We start from the raw sequence: 21,511 nt of genomic DNA, 5'->3' as shown, positions 1-21,511 counted from the left end.
TTTTCAGTGGTGGCACCCCATCTGTTGAATGCCCTCTCCAAAGAGGCTCATCTGGCACTTACATGATGGTCTTTCCAATGCCAGGTGAAGACCTTTTTATTCTCCTGGCCATTTGGAGAACTGCTTTAGTGCTTTTAGATCTTCACGCTGTTTATTTTGCAGCTGGTTTCGCTTCAGCTTTATGTGCTGCATTGTTTTGCTGATTTTATCTAGTGTTTTCTTATGTGCCGTTTTTTTGTTTTACACTGTTGGTTTGTATCTTATGTTTTAAATTTACCTGTACATCTCCCAGAGAACTCTGGTTATTGGGTGGTCTAAAAGTGTAATAAATAAATACTCTAGGTTTTTTTTTATCTCTCTCGTATAATACTAGAGCTCGTGTGTGTGTGGGGGGGAGCAAGAGATTCAGGATGGACAAAATAAATGGCTTCTTTGCATAAGATGTAATTACTCTATGTAATTTGCTGCCACAGGATGTAGGGAAAGCCACTGGCTTTGATGGCTTTATGAAGCCTCCAAATTCAGGAGAAGTCTACCTCTTGAATCTCAGTTCCTTGTGAGACTTGTACCCTGCTTGTGGTGTTCCCAGAAGCATCCCAGACACTGTGGTTTGAAATAGGATAATATACTACATGGGGTCTGATCCAGTACAGCTCTTCTATGTCCTTTTAGGAGGAGGAATTCTGAACTTTTTATTTTGTTTCGCCCCCAGGGAAGCTGGGCAAAGGCTGCACCGTGTCCCCCCTTCCACCTTTTTTCCAAAGCTTAAAGGGGTGGTGATATCCCATGTCTTCTCTCAACAGCTAAAACCTCAAAGAAACCCACTGCAGAGTAAGACCAGGCCTCACCTACCCTTTGGTATCCTGTGCCTGAAAGCCACATCAGACATTCAGTACTAAGACAAATAAAAAATAGTAAATTCTAGCCCCTGTCAAAACCAAAAACAGCGTGTAGAGCTCCCTTGGGTAACTTTGGTCAGCCTGTTTTCTGCTGCCCGGGAGGGCAAAGTGCTCACTCACCCTTCTTCAACTCCAACATTTGGATGTGTTAAACTCCAACTCCAAGCAGGGAGGAGAAAGAGTAAATGTGGGTGAGGGGTGGAGGGAAAGAACTAGGACGAAAGAGTTTATTGCACTCTCTCTGGCTAAGCAAAAGAACCACAGTGCATACTTTTCTGGACCTCGCCATCTGTGTGGAAACAGTCACCCAATTGCAGACCTTGCTGTCAAGAGGAGCATGGAGTCTTCTTCACAATCCAGTCCAACCTGTGAGAATTCAGGCAGAGGGGTGTGTATGTGTGTGTTTTGTGATCAAGGAGACAAGCGGTTATGTACTATTCCAAGCCATTGAGGTCAAATACATCCCCACTTTGAAAGAGCTAGAAGCCTTTGCAATCCCCAGGTCCCTTGGCTTTGCACCTGCACCATTGGGCAGTGCCCTCTTTCCTGCTGGGGTTTTGGAGACCACAAGGAGAAGAAAAGCGTGTGGCAGAGGTGTGTGCAGAGCAGGTGTGTGCAGGTGTGCATACAGGTTGGAATGTATTTGTGAACCTGCTTGAGACCAGCCAGTACTCACCTTGGGCACGCTTTTACATGCTTTAAAAGTTGACTGTCCAAGCCTCAAGAATGGCCCCTTACTGAGCTTTCGTACCAAGGAGATATGTGTTTTTTAACCCTTTAGGTACCATAGACTTTGGATATACTGGCTATTAAAAAAGAAAGAAAGACAACCTACAACTCTAAATAATAGCTAACTTATTTTGTAAAAAAAATATGTATTCAGTAGAGTCAAAAGCTCCATTTTACAATGGAGTTCTTTTTTTCTTTTGTGTTCTCTGCTATTTCCCTGCAAATCTGGGTTATATGCTTAAACTGTGCTTCCAAAACATTGAAAATAAACCACTGATTTAAAAAAAGAAAAGAAAAATAAACCAACTACCCAGCAACAGCAAATCTCTAATCTGTTGCTTTCACTATTGGGTAAAAAATGGCAATACATCCTTCACATTCTCTCTGCTCCCACCCCCCAAAAAATCTGACCTGTTTTGTCTCTTTTCTAATAGTTCTATTAATTTTCTCCAGGCATCCATGTCTATTGTCTCTAGTACTTGAAGAGTTAAAGACAGACTTCTTTCAAGATCAAAAAATAATACTTTACCTTTAGTTTAATTGATTTTTTTTTTTAATCACTCTTGGGGTTGATGCTCAAAAGCGCCACCCTGACAGAGTAGCAGGAAGTGCTGTGGGAGGGTGTTTGCATGCGGGGAGGGGGCAGGTTTGAAAGGGAATGCAGGCTGCCTGTGCACACCTGCTTGTGAAAAGCTGAGACCAGGGGCAGCATGGAGAAATCTCTCAAGCAAGAAGTGGTGTGGGGATGGGAGAAAGAGCAGAGAAAAGGGGTGGGCACCATGAAACCATGGAGAGAAAGAAAAGGGCGTATCTGCATACAAGCAGCTCCTGCTTCTAAGGTAGGAGGTTTAGCACTAAACCACAAATCTGGGAGAAGCCTTCTGCAAAAAGAAAAAAGAAAAAGAAAGAAAAAAAGTCCTACAGGATACAGGACAGTCCTGTGGCAACAGAGGGCTTCGGTGTGGCTAATTCAGCTACTGTTATCATTGTACCCATAGGTGCTGGACTAAATGTGCATATTTCTGGAATGATCAAAGCTTGGTATTGCTGGACACCATAACCCAACAAGGGCCCCCCACTGACAATCCCTGGTGTCTCCTGGCCCCGTGGCTCCTCTCTGCTGTGGCTGCCTGTTCACCTGCTCTCTTCAAGGTAGCAAGGAAAAGGAACAGTACCTTCTGCACACCTTGTCCTCTCCTTTTGGGAGGTGGTGTGGACTGGGCTCTGTAGAAGGGGCAAGCAAATGAGCAGCAACGGCAAGGTGAAAGTGGTGAGTGCACCCTGGGAGAGGGGCCCATGGAGACCATTTTGCCTGAGGGCCCCCCAAAACATGGAAGTGACACTGGAGCAATCACAGCATGTTTCTCACCCACAATGTGAACCTGGCTTTGCCAATGTACACACCAGGAAACTAAACACTGACTGGACTGACAAGTGAGTCAGCCTTTAGTCTTGCCCTGGACTATGGCTTTTCTTCCTTTTTAAAAAGAGGCATATAAGTGTTTATGCATCTAATCATTTCATTTGCCTTTCATTTTACAAAATAATAATAATAGTACAATAAAACCCCCGAACACCTTGCTTTGAGGGATTGTTGATGGCATTTGTGCTAGCCAATAGGCAGAAACACAATCAGCAGCAAAGGATGAATCTATTTTTCCTTGGGTGAGCCTGGACCTATGCTGAATACCTGCAGGACCAGTAACTTTGGAGCTCACCCCAGGATGAAAACAAAAATGTAAGTGTGTTCTGGGGGCACCAGAAATACCATCAAGTCCTCTTAAAATGGATCCACTTAAAATGTCAGATCTATCTCCTTTCCCTAACATGGATAGAATGTCTGCAGGCCTTGAATGTTCTGGAGAAGAGAATTTTGTCTTTCTGAAGAACACCCCATGCAGATATGCCCAGAGAGAGAGAGAGAGAAAGGAGGGGAGGGGGGAAATCCTGCTGCAGACTGAACTGAACAAGGCATGGTTTCCTCAAAGCACCCATGCATTCTGACGGGCATGCCAGCAAATGGACAAGAATAAAGAAGAAAAACAGAGAGAGAGAGAGAGAGAGAGAGAGAGAAGGAAGAAAAGACTTGCCATGGAGTAGGCTTGGGGGAGCTGTATGGAAGGGGGGGCTGCATAGGACAAAAAGAAAAAAGAGAGACACAAAAAGCCTGCCCTGAGCTGGAAGGTCTGAACACCAAAGGATGCCACCAGGATCAGGGAAGAATTGAACTTGTTCCTCCAGCATCCAGCCAGGAAACAAACAAAAAAGTGTTTTCACTATGTTACAAGACCACTGTACAAAGCTCCTTCCCCAGATTGTACACTCAGGAAGCAAGTTCTCCCTGAACTAATGAAAGAGAGAGAGAGAGAAGTGTTGGCAACCTCCCACTCCTTCACCCAAATGTAGGCTTTTTTTTTTTAACAAAACCAACCAAAAAGAAGGGGGAGGGATAGGATAACAATACAAATCTCTCCGCAGGGCACATACAAACAAACTGGAGTGGGCCCAGAGAAACCATCAGCCTTTATTTGTTGGGATTGGTGGGGTGTCCCCCTCTCCTTTAAGGCAGCAAGAACTGGACTGAAGGGTTAGCAGCTGTCCACCCTCCTCCTTTCACCAATGACCATTTTGGTTTAATAAAAAACAACAACACAGAAGAAAAACGGACAAACATTCAGTCATCTCAGTCAACCAACTTTTGCATTGTATCAACAAGCAGAACAAACATATCCACAAAGCCACCCCCCAAAAAAAGGGATTTTAATTTTCTTTCTCTCTTTCATATATACATATATGAAAATTTAATATTTAACGGAAAGAAAACTCCTCCCCCATTCCAAAAATAATAAACGTTAACATCTCCAAATGGACCAGAGGCCTCCAAAAAATGTGGGTGAGATATTTTGATGCATCAAGGTCTCATAGGACCAACCATGGTTTGATGGAAATTGTAACTAGGGAGGATGCAAAAATAAATATAAATGTATTTGGTTTATTTATTTAAAGGCCCTAAGTTTCTGCAAGACTTTGCAACACACCAGATGATGAATCCTTGTAAGATGTTGGGGGGAGCAATCCTATGGCCGCTAGTCAGTGGCTAGACAGCCATAGAATATGTGGTTTTCCGGGAAGTGACCTTGGAGCCCATGCTCTGAGGTTGGTTCCCGGAGAACCGACCTCCCCCCCACCGCCTCCGCGCTGCCTTGTAGACCGTGCGGAACAGCCCCGTTGCTCCGTGCATGGAAGAGGCGCATGGAGCAGCCAAACCAGGGTGGGGAAGGCAGAAATGCTGGTACAACACATCCTATGTGTTGTCTGGCAGCCTCTTCCCACGCTCCACCCTCCCGTGGATAAATAGCCTCGATTGGCTGTCTAGACAAAAATGCAGGGCAGGAGGAGCATGGAGGGAACGATCCCTTCCGTGCTTCTCCTGCCCTGCATTGGATAGGCGGTCACCTCCTACTTCGGAGGCGGCCGCCTAGCCCCATAGGATTGTGCCCTTAAATTCCTGGAGTGACTTCTAGTGCTGGCAGATCTATCTACCTATCTAAAATCCACTTGCAAACATTCTGTCTGACTTGGCAAGACTCTATCACACTCCAGCATGACCAAGATACTAAAGGGCAGGGCTATGCAAATGAAGGGGTGGGGCCATGCCGGGAGGAGCTGGCTTAGTTCTGAATGGCTCATGGTACCAGAAAGCAGGTTTAACCTCTTGTCCCAATGGAGCACCCTTTTGCTTTCTCCTATACAAACAAATGGTAGCCATTTATTCCCTGTAGGGAAAGTAAAGTGCTACGCCTTGGAACAAGTGAGGGCAACTTATAATCAGTGACCCAGCCCTTACTGTTAAGGAACCCCTCAGGGTCTTGCACCCCCAGGGGTCCTTGCAAGATACAAGCACTTTTTCACACACATACCCCTCCTGTCTCAACAATGCCCTTTCCCCTCAAAATAAGTAAGCACAGAATCTTCAGTGATTTCTTTTACATTCTATGGGACAAAAGTCACCAGGCTACAACGTGGCATCCAGCTGGGAGGGGGCTAAATCTGATCTGTGTCCCAGATGGCAGGAGTCCTCAGGGGATGGGGAACACCTTTTGCTTCAGCCCCAGTGATTCCTCATTTACTATTTGTCATCAAAGTGAACAGCTGCTGCTCATTGCTATGGGGGGGGAAAGTGAAAAACCACTGTAGTTGTACCAAGGAACACAGTGTGAAAGCCCATTGATCCAGTGCAGAAGGGTTTGGGAGTTTTCGATCACAGCAGAAGTAGTTATTTACAACCCCCCCAACAAAACAAAAGTCTTTACTTTCTGTTGCGTACAGTTTTCACCAGCAAATGACGTCCAAAAAGGAAGGAAGGACTCCTTCTCCACGGACAAAGGAAGGTATTAATGTGGTATTTTAGCCTCCCACACAGAGCTACAGTTTCCAGGAAGGAGGGAATGCCTGCTAAAGCAGTATGTAAATATTATATACCAAGGGTGGGAAGAAGGTAGATTGGGATCTACTGGTAGATCTCTGGGTGATCTGCAGTACTTTGGCAAGAGTTCCTGACTCCCAATTATTTAATAATAGCAGCAGCACAATGGCGCTCTCTTCCTCTGCTCTAAAGAAGAAAGCTTTGGGGACAGCAGGTGTGAATCTTGGGTGTGTAGAAGGATTGTGAGCCCAGTTCTGGCACTGAAAACAAATTCTTGGGCTGAGCATGTGTTGAGGCACCCTGGTCCTTGTCAGGGTGGACACTGAGCCCATAGAATCCCAGAGTAGTTCTGATTCTGAGGAAGAGGAGTCGCTCCTGGGAGAGGAGCGCGCTCCTCTTTCCCAGGGCCAACAGCTGACGGAGATTCCTCCCACCAGCATTCCTAGCTTAGATAGCAGTCCTGGGAGTGACAGAGCGCGGGAAGCAGACTTGGTGGATGCGTGACGCAGACGCAGAGAGCGGCGCCAGATGGAGGGCGTGGAAAGGAGGCGCAGTGCCCGGTTGGCGCGCAAACAACGGCTGCGCCCAGAGGATCCAAGGGAAAAGGGGAGGGACTCTCCCTAGTCCTTAAGTTCAGGGGTCTGCCAGTAATTCCCTTTCAAACGGGGACCAACTGTTCCAGCATAGGGCATAGGTACTCTGCTGCTCAGATCTAGTTGCTAACGGTAGAGTTGTTAAGTTGTAAAAGAGGAATAAAGCTTTGAAAAGAATCCCTTTGTCTGTGTCTGGACTTGGCTACTGGATTAGACTGAGAGAGGCCTCCAAGGAGCCCTTGACAGCTTGGTCCCCGTTCCTCTTTTTTTTTTCTCTCCTCTCTCTCTCTGTTCTCCTATTGCCTTATGGAGGGTGCCGGGAACCCAGCGGTGCAAGCTCTGGCGCAAGAGAACCAGATGCTCCGTGATCAGATGGCTCAACTGACGGCTGCCGTGCAGAATCTACAGGCAGTGTTTCAACCCCCCCCCCCCACTTCCGATTCCCCCACGCCGCAAGTGCCCGGTGGCGTTGCCAAAGAGGTTTTCTGGTGAGAAAGGACTTTTTCAGATTTTCAGGGCCCAATCAGAGCTGTACATGCGTCTTAGACCTGAGGATTTCCAAACGGAACAGGTTCGTGTGGGTTTCATCATTAACCTACTGTCAGGCATGGCAGCTAAATGGGCTTCGGGACTCCTGCTCGCTAATGACCCCCTGCTCGGGGACTATCAAGGTTTCATGACAGCCATGGCACGTTTTTTCGGTGACCCCCTGCGCACGCAGACGGCTTCTCGGGAGATTCGCCGCCTCCGGCAGGGCAAGGACTCAGTTTCCAGCTACGCGACAACCTTTTGCTTGCTGATGCAGGATTTACAGTGGAATGATGCCGCGCCAGTGGCTCAGTTTTTGGATGGTTTGAACTACGAGATCTTAGATGAGTTGGCGCGCACGCCCAGCCCGCCTACTTTGGAGGAGCTCATCCACACCTGCCTTCAGATCGATAGTCGGCTGGAGGGGCGCCGGCAGACCCGGCGGGGCGCCGGGGGCTGGGATTTCCCTCCTCCCATTCCCCCACGTTTCCTGCCTCCTCCCCCACCCCCCGCTCCGGCGCTGGGGGTGGAGGAGACTCCGATGCAGCTGGGGGCTACCCGAGCCTCACTGCCGCCAGAGGAACTTGAGCGCCGGCGAGCTGAGCGCCGATGTTTTCGATGTGGGAACCTGGGGCATTTCGCCAAGACCTGCCGAGTTAAATCCACAGCTCCGCTGCCTCCTCCGCCTCTCCTTCCCCCTCCTCCTCCTCCTCGTCCCCAGGCTTGACTAGACTGCCCCCCAAGCTTGTTGGGGGCCTCCAGAGTGGGAGTCAGCTCCCCACCGGGTGGGTGCCTTCCCCAACCCCCCCCACCCTCCCATCTGCTGTTGCATGTTCACCTCCGCTCCTCACAGCGGGGTGGGGTGGAGGCCCTAGCTTTAGTGGACTCGGGGGCTACGACCAGTTTCATGGATGAGACCTTCACCCTCTTCCACAGGATTCCTACCCTGCCCCTTCCTGCCCCCTTGGCAGTGCAGACCGTTGATGGGCGTCCTCTCTCTTCGGGCGCGGTGACCCGGATTACAGTTCCGCTCACTCTGCGCACCCAGTCCCACGTTGAGCAGATTCAATTTCACTTAGCCAAGGTTCCCTTATACCCAGTCGTGCTGGGTTTTTCCTGGCTCTCTAAGCACAGCCCTCAGATTTCTTGGGGGCTTCGGCAAGTGGAGTTTGCGTCTCCCTACTGCCGGGAGCATTGCCTCACCGAGGAGGCGCCAATCCCAGCCCAGTCATTAACCCTTTCCCCCCCCCCTCCTTCTCTGCTTCTGGCGGTCCCTCAGCTATCATCATCCCCCCAGAGAAGTATGCAGCTTTTCAGGATGTGTTTGACAAGAAGGAGACTGACCAGCTTCCCCCACAAGGCCTGGCGGCAGCTGCGGTGCCTCATTCTTGGGAGGAGCTCCTTCTCTCTGCACAGGCTCAGGATGCTTTTGTTCGCACAAAGGTGGAGGAATTGGGGCTAGCCTCTGCCCCCCCCCCCACTCTACCCCCTTCTCTTTGCGAGGTGGCCTGCTTTACCATTCCGGCCGGGTCTATGTGCCTTCTAGACCCCTCCGCGAGAGGGTCCTCCATCAGTGCCACGACTCCCCCACAGCTGGGCATTTTGGCGTCGCCAAGACCCTGCATGGAGTGACGAGGGATTTTTGGTGGCCTCGTGTGTGTCAGGACGTCAAGTCCAATGTCACCTCCTGCCCAACCTGCCAGCGGGCGAAGGCCCCCTCAGGCAAGCCCACAGGCTTGCTTCACCCCCTGCCTACCCCCTCAGGACCTTGGAGACTGCTCTCCCTTGACTTCATCACTGACTTGCCTCCCTCACACGGTAAGACCACTATTCTGGTGGTGGTGGATTTGTTTTCTAAGATGGCCCATTTCATCCCCTGCTCTGGGTTGCCCACAGCCAGGGAGATGGCAGAGCTGTTCGTGGCGCATGTTTTCCGTCTCCACGGATGGCCCGAGGGTCTCATTTCCGATAGGGGGGCCCAATTCACTGCCCATTTCTGGAGGGAGCTACTGGCGTTGCTCCATGTGACGCTCCGTCTTTCCTCCGCCCACCATCCACAGATGGATGGTCAGACCGAGCGCACCAATGCGACTCTGGAGCAATATCTGCGCTGTTACGTAAATTACCAGCAGGATGACTGGTTTTCCTTGCTGCCTCTCGCAGAATTTGCTTATAACAATGCCTGCCATGCTTCCACCCGCCAAACTCCATTTTTTGCCAATTTTGGTTACCACCCCAAGGCCTTCCCGTCCACTCTAGCTCCCTCTTCGGTGCCAGCGGCCCAGGACTTTTTAGAGGAGTTGCGAGCGGTACACCACCTCTTACGGGACTTCCTCAAGCAAGCCAAGACAGCCTACAAGGCCTCTGCAGACCGTCGGCGCCAGCCGGGTCCATCTCTGCAACCCGGGGACTGGGTTTGGTTGTCCACCCAATACCTCCCCTCTCACTCACCCGCAAGGAAGCTCACGCCTCGCTGCACGGGGCCTTTCCAGGTTACGGCCCAGATTAACCCTGTTGCTTTTCGCCTGGCTCTCCCCCCCTCCATGAAGATCCATCCTGTTTTTCATTGGTCCTTGCTGTCCCCCCTGGTTTCTGGCGACCCTCATTGCTCAGTCGGCTCCCCCCTGCCACCAGTGCTGGTGGAGGGGGAGGAGGAGTTTGAGATCGCGGAGATTCTGGACTCCTGCCTTTCTCACGGCCGCCTGCAATATCTGGTGGACTGGAAGGGGTACGGGCCTGATGACCGATCCTGGGAACCCGCAGAAAATGTGCATGCTCCGTTGCTGCTGAGGCGCTTCCACCAGCTGTACCCCCACAAGCCCGGGGCCCCAGGGGAGGAGCAGGAGGGAGGGCCTCACGGGAGTGGGGATGATGTCAGGGTGGACACTGAGCCCATAGAATCCCAGAGTAGTTCTGATTCTGAGGAAGAGGAGTCGCTCCTGGGAGAGGAGCACGCTCCTCTTTCCCAGGGCCCACAGCTGATGGAGATTCCTCCCACCAGCATTCCTAGATTAGAAAGCAGTCCAGGGAGTGACCGAGCACAGATAGCCGACTTGGTGGATGCGCGACGCAGACGCATAGAGCAGCGCCAGATGGAGGGCGCGGAAAGGAGGCGCAGTGCCCGGTTGGCGCGCAAACAACAGCTGCGCCCAGAGGATCCAAGGGAAAAGGGGAGGGACTCTCCCTAGTCCTTAAGTTCAGGGGTCTGCCAGTAATTCCCTTTCAAACGGGGACCAACTGTTCCAACTTAGGGCATAGGTACTGTGCTGCTCAGATCTAGTTGCAAACGGTATAGTTGTTAAGTTGTAAAAGAAGAATAAAGCTTTTAAAGGAATCCCTTTGTCTGTGTCTGGACTTGGCTACTGGATTAGACTGAGAGAGGCCTCCAAGGAGCCCTTGACAGCCCTTAATTCTAAGAGCACAGAAGCTTTCCTCCACCCAACCCAGCATTTTGCACCTGGATCTGGCTGATGGACCTTGAGGTGCTAGTAAAAAACCCAAGTAGATCTGTCAAGTCTGCCCACACCTCTTATATACTCTAATATATACTATATAGGTAGTAGGAAGTTATAATATATATTATACACCCTTTTAATTTTATCGTACCTTTCTGATTTAAATTTTGTGGATCATTTTGAGCACCTTTGGCTGAAAAGCACTATACAAATGAAGTTTTACTTACTTATTTACTTACCAATCCTACACAGTACCTACACCCTCGCTCAAGACAAGCCCACTTTCTCACCCCAACACAAAACAACTTAATTTTTCTCCAGAACTTGAGACTTTTTGCATCATCTCGCATTTTAAGTTACAGTGGAATAGCATCAGTGGGTCAAGATCACCCTTCCCCAAACTGGATCAACTCCAGATGTTTTGGACTACATCAGCCCTTGCCAGCATGGACAATGGTCAGGAATAATGGGAGTTGTAGTCTGAAAACATCTGGAGGGCACCAGGATATGGAAGGCCGGTCTACATTCACATCGTGAGAGAGAAAAAAAAAATAGAACAAATTGTCCTCTAAATTGAGCCAAAGAGAAAACAGAGTCGATGGGAAAGAATCAACAATAAGAGAGAGCAGCCTTCTCCAAGGTGATGCCCTTCTCCAAGCCAGTGATGTGTTGGACTGTCTGAGAATTATGGGACTTGCAGTCCAAAACATCTAGAGGGCACCAGCTTGGAGAAGGTAAAGAAAGCCACTTAGCCACCAGGCAGGCGTCTGGTCCCACTTGCTAAGGATTTCCTGAGGGATGGGAAGTATGATTCTGTTTTCACACATAAGCCCCCCACACCACCCCAAACCCATCCTGCTCGTAGCTATTCCAAACCCGTGGTCGAGTTCTTTACAGTAAAGATGAGAGAAGACAGAAAAGCACAAAGCACAGCCTGCCACAGCCAATCATGAGGTTGGTACAACAACAAAAATGAAAGAAAGAAAATAAAAAGGAAGAAAGAAAGGAGGGAGGGAGGGAGGGAGGAAAAACAAAGAAAACGACCTCATTCTTTTTTAATTAAAAAAAATAAAAATAAAAGCCCAGGTTGAGATATTGCCAGCCAGGGACTGGAACCATCCCTGGGGCAACAGTGAAGGGAGACAATCCATTAAACTAAAACCAGCACCAGTTTTACATCCTGGTGTCATTATTCCCCATGTCTGCTACCACTCACATGGGGGAAAGCCTGCCTTTCTCATAAAGGCTAAGGAGCTTGCTCATGAACAATGAATTGTGGGGAAGAAAGTGGGGTGGTGGGGGTAGGAGCAATGGGAAACCTGACCCTTAAAAATATCACAATATTATTATTATTTACTAAAAGTTGTCTCCCCCTCCCCCACAACCCTGCTCCCCCAGCTTGAGCATCAACACTCATAAAATCTGCCACCCCGCCAGTCTCCAGTTACTCTCTTCTACGCCATGACCTATGTGTGATTCAATTTGTACTTTTTTTTAACACGAACTAGGGTGGGGAGCAGAGAGAGGCATCCCCCACCCCAAATCCACAAGGGGGACAGCATGGGAGAACAGCATGTCTCATGTGCATAACCATATCAGGCCAACAAGAGGCCACTGCCCTCCACGGAGGCTGGCCACCAGCTTAATATGGTCTGTGCCATTATGCTGGTTTGAACTGGGTGACAAACTGATTTTGAGCCTACTGGGTTAAGAAGCAATCCACCCTGTTTCCAGGATAACCAAAAGCAAAACCTTCCTTTGGAAAAGACAGGCACTGTTTCCTTTGGGACACTTGTGTCCTTTGAAAGCAAGATTTCCAAGCACAGCCATCCATGTCGGCTGTGCGGACAGACTGGGGATCAGCATGGGCTGACTATCTCCTCTCCACCCATCATTCTCTCTCTCACAAACACCATGAGCACATTTGGACTGCATGCAAGTTGAGGACCAAACCTGATCCTCAGATTAAATGCCAACCAAGCACAGCCGTCTATGTTAGCTGTGCAGACAGAGTGGGAACCAAGGCTGACCATCACTTCACCACCCCTCATTCTCACACACACACACACACACACACACACACACACACCATGGGCGCTTCCAGACGTGGTTTTTATCATGCCATCTCTGTGCCTCATTCACAGAAATTTATGGGGGGTCCAGATGTCGTTGTCTTCCATTTGTAACCGTCCTGTAGGAAATCCATTAAGGAAGAAAAAGATGGAATAGCTGGGAAAATGCGACGTATGGATACCATTTTTGTTGTTCTGGTTGTCTTTTAATGTTTTAATATCTTTACAATTTTAATATTGATGATTTAATTATATTTTTAACTTTTATACAGTTGTATTTCTATTTCTATTTATAGGTTTTAATTGTAGCAGTTTTAACGTTGTAAGGCCGCCTTGAGTCCCAGTATTGGGAAAAAGGTGGGATATAAATAAATATAATAATAACAACAACAACAACGCCTTGTGATTGTGAGTGCTAGGACCCCTCCGTCTGGAAGCACCCCATGAGCGTATTTGGACTGAATGCAAATAGAGGAGCCAATCAGAGCCTCAGATTAAGTGTCATGTGATAAGCCAGGTGCTGCCATCCATATCAGCTGTGCGGACAGGCTGGGGACCAACATGGGCCGAAGATCTCACAACCCCACAAATAGAGACACACCATGAGCACGTATGGACTGAACATAACTTGTGGAGCAATTCTGGTTCTCAGGTTAAGTGCCATGTGATAAACCAAATGAAAATGTGCAGCCCTCTGTCCCTCTCCTCCCACCACTGCAGCTGCCTCGGCACCATTCCCCGCCTCGGCACCCAACCTCTGCATCTCCTCCCCGTCTGCGATCCCCTCAGAGAATTCTCAGAAACAAAAAGTGACACCTACTAGACCGCAGCGTGCGCTCCCTGACCTCCAGAGTGGGGGCCCCAAGACCCAACGCTGAGCGAGCGGCCAACTGGAAGACATACTCTGTGCTGGGATTCAGGTCTCTCACGGTGTACGAGGTCATGGGGTCAAAGGTCTTCAAAAACTGCACAAGGGTGGGGTGTGGGTGTTAGCAACGCAAAGGGGAAAAACAAATGAAACAAAACCAAACAGCAGAGGTGTGAACAGGCACAGCAACCCTGTTTTCTTGCAATATGCTCAGGTCTCAGGACTTGAGCCATTAAAGAAAAGGCAGACTGCAGCTTACCTCGGGGTTCCCCTGCTTGTTGGAAACTTCTTTGTAAAAGAGCTTGTACTTCAGTATAATGTCCTGACGAGGGGGACTCCAAGTCAACAGAATACTACCTTCGCTCTTGGCTTCTGCTCTGAAGTTCATGGGTTGTCCAGGAACTGAGGAAGGGGTGGGGGAACCCAGAAGATGTTGTAGGTAAGACTGGGTGAAGGCAAAGTGGAAGACAACTCAACACTCAAGTCCTGACATTCATACACTGAGTGATTGCTTCTGAAACACAACAGCTTTTAGCACCAGGACAAAAAGCTAGAAAGGCATGTCTATCTTCTCCAGTGATTTAGGGCAAAATTTTAACATGTAGTTCTGGCTTTAGATATTGTCACTTGCTGTTGTTTTTAAAAATACTCTTGCGTGGTGGTGGTTGTTGTTTTTTTACAATTTTTCATTACATTTTCAAATATAATAGCACAACTTCTCTTATGTGGGAGACAATATATAAATGAGTAGCATATAAATGTTCCCTCTTATGCGGTATGAAGGTGGGCCTAACCAGGCCATGTAAGTAGTTTGGTTCAGGTGAGGTGCCTGATGGGATTGTGTGTATGTGACCATGAGAAGGTAACTGTAACTTGCTCATGAGCAAGAAATTCCTATCACCAAAGTAACTCATCCCGAAAGATAAGGCCGCTGTGCTGATAAGACTGTGCCGAGTACTGATTGGTTTCTGAGCATGCATAGTGTGTTTTTCTTTGTTCTCCAACTTTCAGTGTGCATAAATATATCCTGTTGTCTTGGGGGGGACGGGGGGACACAGTTTCGTCTGTCTCTCCCGCAGCCGTGATGTCCTTTAATAAATTCCTGACTGTTCAACCTAACCTGCCTTGGATCTTTCCTTAACAATTTGGTGCCGCGTGACTCGGATCCCAAATGCTGAGGAGAGTCAAGCCAATTTGGACCGCCACTCACTGGACATCCCAGAAGTGCGCACCAAGGTAAGAGACCTTTTGAAATCTCGAAGTCTGGGACTCGGTGTGAGGCTGCCCGTGGGACGATTCTGCCTTCGCTGACGGGATACCGCCTTTAAAGAGACAGTCGGTAATTTAAGCACTTGGTGAGTTTTTGTTTTGTCTTGTTTGGTGGGGGGTCACAGAGGTCCATGGAATATGGCATCAGGTGAATGGGAGCTGCCTTGTGTGAACTGAGGAAAAAGAACAGAACGAGAGTTGCCTGGTATGAATTGAGGTAAAAAGGACCAGGGCAAATCATAGTCGCTGGAGCCTTGGGTGAGTGAGTTTTCCTCCTTCCCGCCATGGTATGAGCCGGCCAACAAGGCATGGACCTCCTGAATAAATCATTCTTGAATGAACGGAGATTGCAGCGAGTGACCCGACCGTTCCTTCACTCCCTGCCATGGTACGAGCTCCCTTGACCGGGAGTGACTGACCGTGCCTCCAGTTCAGTGAGAGTCGGTCTGTGACTGTACCTCGGAATTTGGCGGTGCCTTTCGGTTCTTGCAACCTGTGGAGACCTCCTGATTGTTTTCCTGCGTGCTCCTGCGTGAATTGAGGGTGGGGTCGGATTCTTCCAAAGAAATTCCGCAGCCCCCAAAGGAACGCCTTCAATGTACAGGAATTATGGACCTAAGACTCGCAAGCTTTGGACAAATGGAACTTGACCCGTCCAAACCATTTCCCTTGGTTGGGACCTTTGATTTGGACAGAATTGTGCAGTTAAAGGAATCTTGGGGTCCAAGGTGGCACAGGGGCAAGGAGAATGCATTCTTCGATTGGTATGTTGACACGTCAGAAAGGTCACCTAAGTCCCGGGGAGCGGAGTCTTAAGGACTCCCAAGACAAACTGGGAGACCAGGTCAAATTTTGAAACCTCAGAGAAAAGCCACAGAAATTTAGAGAAGAATTGCAAACAGTGATCGCTTGTTAAAATCCTAATTGGGCTAGCATGAACCAACTCATGCAAGTTATTTTGCCCCAAGAAGTGCGCACTAGATTAAAGGAACAAGCAAATTGGCCAGATCAAGAACCAGCTGCTCTTAATACTTTAGACCAAATGTGCATCAGACGCCTAAGAATAATCCCTGAAATTTGTCTGCAAAAAACTGATTTGGCTAAAAAAAAAAAAAAATTGTAAGCAAATCAGAAGTGAGACTACAGCAGACTATATGGATTGTCTGAACACATTTTTGAAAGGCACTCTAGCACTGCTGCCATGTTTTGTAGCCACTGACTAAGGTAGATTGTGCGCGGATTGTGTGTGGATGGGTCCTGTCAAAGGAGTGCTGAAGAGAGGTGCTGTCTGCGCTTCCCATCTTGGAAAATCTTCTGCCTAACTGTGCTTCTGCTCAAGTGGCAGAACCTTTCGCCCTCGCTAGGGCTACTGCCTCATGCCTTTCAGCAATAAGCCAGTCTCCCATGGCAACTTTTGAAGGAGTTGCACAGCTCCAAAATCAGGCCCAGATGTTGAAAAAGAGAAGTGGAGACCGGCTGGTTGTTCTCGCTACACTGACCATTTGTGGCGCTCCCCGGACGGACGGCCGCCCGGTAGCGCCTTGTAGTAGCAGATAAGAAGGGTAGAGTCGACTGAGTCAGTCCCCTCAGGGGTGAAGGTGCCACAATGATTTAGGTCAAGCAAGTCGCATGAATGTGGAGAATGTGTTTGACGTACTCAGTAGCTTTGCTTTTAGAGAAAATGTCTCTATTTGTGCCTGTTGTTCCTGCCATGTAGGAGTGTGAGCTTTCTACTCCTCTTAGTCAGCAAGTGCCTGTCCTTTGAGTCTGCTGGACAGATTGTCCGATATGCCACCTGAAAGCTACAGCAGCATCAGCTTCTCCCGTGTAAAGATCAAGATGCGATGACTGTGTGCGACTGGCAGTAGAGAGAGAGTGTTGGCCGAGGATCGTCGGTATGGTCATGTATTGGCCGACGTGTCTGAACATGTATTGCAGCTCAAGCTCAACCCTCTGTGTGTACCAGTAAGTGTTACTTCTCAAAGAAGACAACGCAAGCTAAACTGAATGTTGTTGAGGGATGCCGCATGTGCTAGAAGGATGCTGTCAAGACGAGAATGAGATTTTAAAGTGGTCTAAGCAAGCGTAAACTTTTACTGAAAGTCACCGGTGAGATGCATTTGTACTCTGAGGTAACAGTGGATTTGAAATCCTATATGCTGTGCATTGTCCCATCGTTATAGTGGTTATTGTTATCTTCTCGCTTTGTCCTTTTGCTTTGTATGTAGCCTAGCAAGCTTAATGACAGACGATTTGTTTTAATTGTTTGAGGAAAAACTGCATATGGAATCTGTAAAAGTTCAAGAAGTGGAGTGCATTACATTTGGTTTCAGAAGACTGGCAAGCAGTCAGGTGTGAATTTGCCCAGAATCATATGCAGTAATAATGCAGTGATCCATAGCACAGGTACGCTGGTTTGCTGGAAAGTTGGCCATTTTCATGTTTTTCGAGTTTGTTCTCATAGCTGTGTTCACATACAGCGAAAGCCACGCTTCTTGCTACTAGCAGAAGCTAAAACAACGCACCGTACCCGCTCTTCACACTGTGTGCCTTCTAACTGATAAGGGATGCTTCTTTCTGGACTGCGAGAAAACTTATTTTGCTGCCCAAAGGGAAAGGCCTTGGTGAAGCGGGGGCAGCAGTGTGTGTTTGTTCTGACAGTTTTCTAACTCAGTGAGACTTGTGCTGTAGAATCCTGAGTGAATTGGTCTGTTACCTGTTCTGTCTGAGAGGGGGGAAGGTGCACCATGTGCTCAGATAACCATCTCTGAAGTACAGTGCCCCATAATTCCCCTGGAAACCAGAGTGACTGAACCGAGGGTTTAGGGACATGTAAGCTTTCCTTTAACATGCAAATAGATTTCATTCAGATGAAGAAATGTTGTTCCCTTAAATATGTATTAGTAGTTGTGTGTACAAAGCTCTGCAAATTCAACACAATTTCCAGTGCCCCGACCATCCCCAGCCAGCAGGGCTGGTAGAAAAGAAAAAAAGAACAGAGTCTTAAAGAACAAATTAGCCAAAATCTGTGCTGAAACTGGACTTAAATGGCCAGATGCTCTACCTTTGGCCCTGATAAACATACGTGCCACTTCACACCAACAAACGGTGCTCAGTGCCCATGATATCCTCCTAAAGAAGCCCTTGAGACTCCCGTCTTCAGCACCTATTAAAGAACATCTTACTAACTTGCACTTAAGAGATGAGACTGTGTTGAACTGTTGCCAAGCATTAATGAAGTGTGTGAAGAAGGCTTTCCATTCACAGGTTAAAAAGCGCTTCCAGACGATCCTACAATACAGTGTCACAACCTGTAGCCTAGAGGTTGGGTCTCCATCCAAGTCCATCAGAAGAAGTCTGCCCTTGGGACTCATGGGAAAAGATCCCATCAGGTGCTGTTGACCACCCACACCGCCGTGAAGCTGCAAAGGCAGCCTACCTGGATCCCCGCATCCCACTGCAAGGAAGTGTTGCCCCTGGAGACGACATGCCCCAGAACCAGACAATGCTAGATTTGACCTAACATAGAGTTCATCAGCCCTCTGAGTCATTTTGGACCCAGAAAGAGAAGAACATCTCTGGTTGCCATCGTGGTACTGGCTTGTTGCCCTTTTTCCTGCTCTCGAGTGAGATCTTCTTAGACTTCTGGCACTTTGGCCTCCTCTGGATTACAAAATAGCCACCTCTAAAGGACCAGTCATGCGCCACGCACTTGCTGGCGAGGTGAGCATAAGCCGAGCAGCGAGCCCAGCGCCTTGTTAGTGAAGGAAGAGTTGTCTCAGCCTCCACCAGAGGCACATTCTCGTGATGTGGCCCACCTGCATCCTGCTCTTGCTTAGCGCCTTCTGTGGCCTGAAAGCAAAGATCACCTTCCTGAAAGCGATGAACCTGATTCAAGTGGACTTGAAGGTATCCAACTGCTAGATCTCCATCCATGCACCAGTCCACGCCCATAGAAGCACACCAATGATCCAAATCCCACTAAATCAGATTCAAAAGATTAACCCCATTACCTAGATCTACCAGAAACAGCCACCTAGCAAGATGTGCAATATAGTAAGCATAATTGTTGTTCGTATTGCTTTGTTCCAGGTAACCATTGCTGTGATTAAATGTTGTATCAAATTCCTTACTAAAACTATACATAAAGCTGAACTGCACCCGACGGTCAGTAGAATGCAAAGAGAAATGTGAAAAGAAGAGAAAGAGAGAGGTGAAGAGATTGAACAACTGATAACAATACAAGCATAGATGGTGAGGCTGATAGGCCCAAAGGGGGGATTGTGAAGGTAGGCCTGACTTGGCCCTGGAAGTAGTTTGGGTCAGACAAGGAGCCTGATGGGAGTGTGTGTATGTGACCATGACAAGGTAATTGTAACTTGCTCATGAGCAAGAAATGCCTATCACCAAAGTAACTCATCCCTAAAGATAAGAAGGCTGCTGTGCTGATAAGACTATGCTGAGTACTAATTGGTTTCTGAGCATGCGTAGTGTATTTTCTTTGTTCTCCAACTTTCAGTCTGTAGGAATGCATCCTGTTTTCTTTTTAGTGGGGAGACACAGTGTCATCTGTCTCTCCCTCAGCTGTGATGTGCTTTAATAAATTCCTGACTGTTCAACCTAACCTGCCTTGGATATTTCCTTAACAGCGGGAAGAGGAGACTACATAAACAAACAAATAAGCATCAAGGAAAGAGATAAGAATAATCAGGAACAGTAAACACATCTGGGACATGCAACAAAATGTTCAGAATGGAAAAAAGAATGTGAAAAAGCTGGAAAACCACCAAATGTCCTGCAGTCAGGGGGTGGGCGGGCTCTGTGGAACTACAAAGGGCTGGACTGGGATCCCAGGAGGGCAGGATTTAGCCCGCAGATGTGAGGTTCCACACCCCTACAAAATCCCCACTAGCACTGCACAGCACCGCACAAAGGTATTTACTATAATTTTGGGGGTGGGGGGACTGTCCAGTCCTTCAAGGATTTTGGAGAACAATTATCGCTTTGATGGAGGAAATTATGGGATGTTTACTAGTACAAAAGACACATAATCCTTACGGATTCTAAGACCAATGGCAGTGTCTTCTCTCTTATTACTATGGTACCACTACACCCTGTCCAGCACTGGTGGCATTGATGGAATGTTGAACAACTTTTGTCGTCCCCCTCATATAGCAGCCTGCAGAATCCTGGCCATTGTGTCATGCGGCACCCAGAACACAGGTGCGTCACAAAGCTTGCTGGTCCAGGACTGCCGCCTGAGGACTTACCTCCTTGTTGTGTTTTCACTTGGATGGGATCTGAGAGTGGCCCGTCTCCCACGGAAGTGAAGGCCAGGACTCGAACAGTGTAGGTTTCGTGCTCCAGAAGGCTGCTAACTGTGGTCAAGAGGCTATCGTCCATGTTGTGCTTCTGCCAGTTGCTGACAGGCTGGTCCTGCTCCATGGTGTAGTAGACACTGTAGCCGCGGATCTGCCAGTTGGGCTCCATGGGGTCCTCCCACTGGATGATCATGGTTGAGGCGCTCAACATACGGCCCTGGACATTTCGGGGGGCACTGGCAGGCGCCTGCTCCCCGGTGCGGGTCACCACAGAGTCACTGGGGGAGCCCTGCCCAATCGTGTTGACTGCTGACACCCAGATTTCGTATTCAGAGTTGGGGCTGAGCCCCCCAATGCTGTAGCGTGTGGTGGTGATGTCCTCTTTGATTTGGTATGGACCATCTTGGCTCTTTGATTTGTACTCAATAACGTAATAGGACACAGGGTCGGGGTTCCCCGAGTCCCAGGTTATCGTTATGCTTGTTGCGGTTGTCTCCGTCACGATGGGAGTCCCTGGAGGCTTGGGGAAGGCTGAGGAAAATTGGAAGAATCAACTTATACATGAGCACACACACACACCATACCACCATACCACTAAAGTAGGAAGTCAAGAAATCACCGGGATAACAGGCAAGCATGGCCTTGGTGTACAAAATAAAGCAGGACAAAGGCTAATAGAGTTTTGCCAAGAGAACACACTGATCATAGCAAACACGCTTTTCCAACAGTACAAGAAGTGACTCTACGCATGGACATCACCAGATGGTCAATATCGAAATCAGATTGATTATGTCCTTTGCAGCCAAAGATGGAGAAGCTCTATACAGTCAGTCAAAACAAGACCTGGAGCTGACTGTGGCTCAGATCATGAGCTGCTTCTTGCAAAATTTCGGCTGAAATTGAAGAATGTAGGGAAAACCACTAAACCATACAGGTATGACCTAAATCATATCCCTTATGAATATACAGTGGAGGTGAGGAATAGATTTAAGGGATTAGACCTGATAGACAGAGTGCCTGAGGAACTATGGACGGAGGCCCGTAACATTGTTCAGGAGGCAGCAACTCAATCCATCCCAAAGAAAAAGAAATGCAAGAAAGCAAAGTGGCTGTCTGAGGAGGCTTTACAAGTAGCTGAGGAAAGAAGGGAAGCGAAAAGCAAGGGAGAAAGGGGAAGGTATACCCAACTGAATGCAGAGTTCCAGAGAATAGCAAGGAGAGACAAGAAGGCCTTCTTAAATGAACAATGCAAAGAAATCAAGGAAAACAATAGAATGGGAAAGACTAGAGATCTCTTCAAGAAAATCGGAGATATCAAGGGAACGTTTCATGCAAAGACGGGCATGATAAA

The 21,511-nt window shown here is 48.3% G+C and overlaps 1 protein-coding gene across 1 annotated transcript in view; it reads right to left on the bottom strand.

The window, feature by feature from the left end:
* The window catches only part of LOC146334064 (receptor-type tyrosine-protein phosphatase S-like), a 256,868-nt gene that overhangs the window by 148,887 nt on the left and 86,470 nt on the right, over window positions 1–21,511 (bottom strand). Inside the window, 3 exon segments of the mRNA XM_084824914.1 lie at window positions 13,523–13,667; window positions 13,830–13,972; window positions 20,110–20,691. Coding sequence (XP_084681040.1) covers window positions 13,523–13,667; window positions 13,830–13,972; window positions 20,110–20,691 — 870 coding nt within the window.

This window comes from Heloderma suspectum, chromosome W (assembly GCF_057233095.1).
Source record: "Heloderma suspectum isolate Gila_16-S chromosome W, 16-S_ref, whole genome shotgun sequence".
NCBI classification, from domain to species: Eukaryota; Metazoa; Chordata; class Lepidosauria; order Squamata; family Helodermatidae; genus Heloderma; species Heloderma suspectum.
The sequence above is the reverse complement of the archived record's forward strand: the minus strand, read 5'-3'. Positions and strand labels throughout refer to the sequence as shown.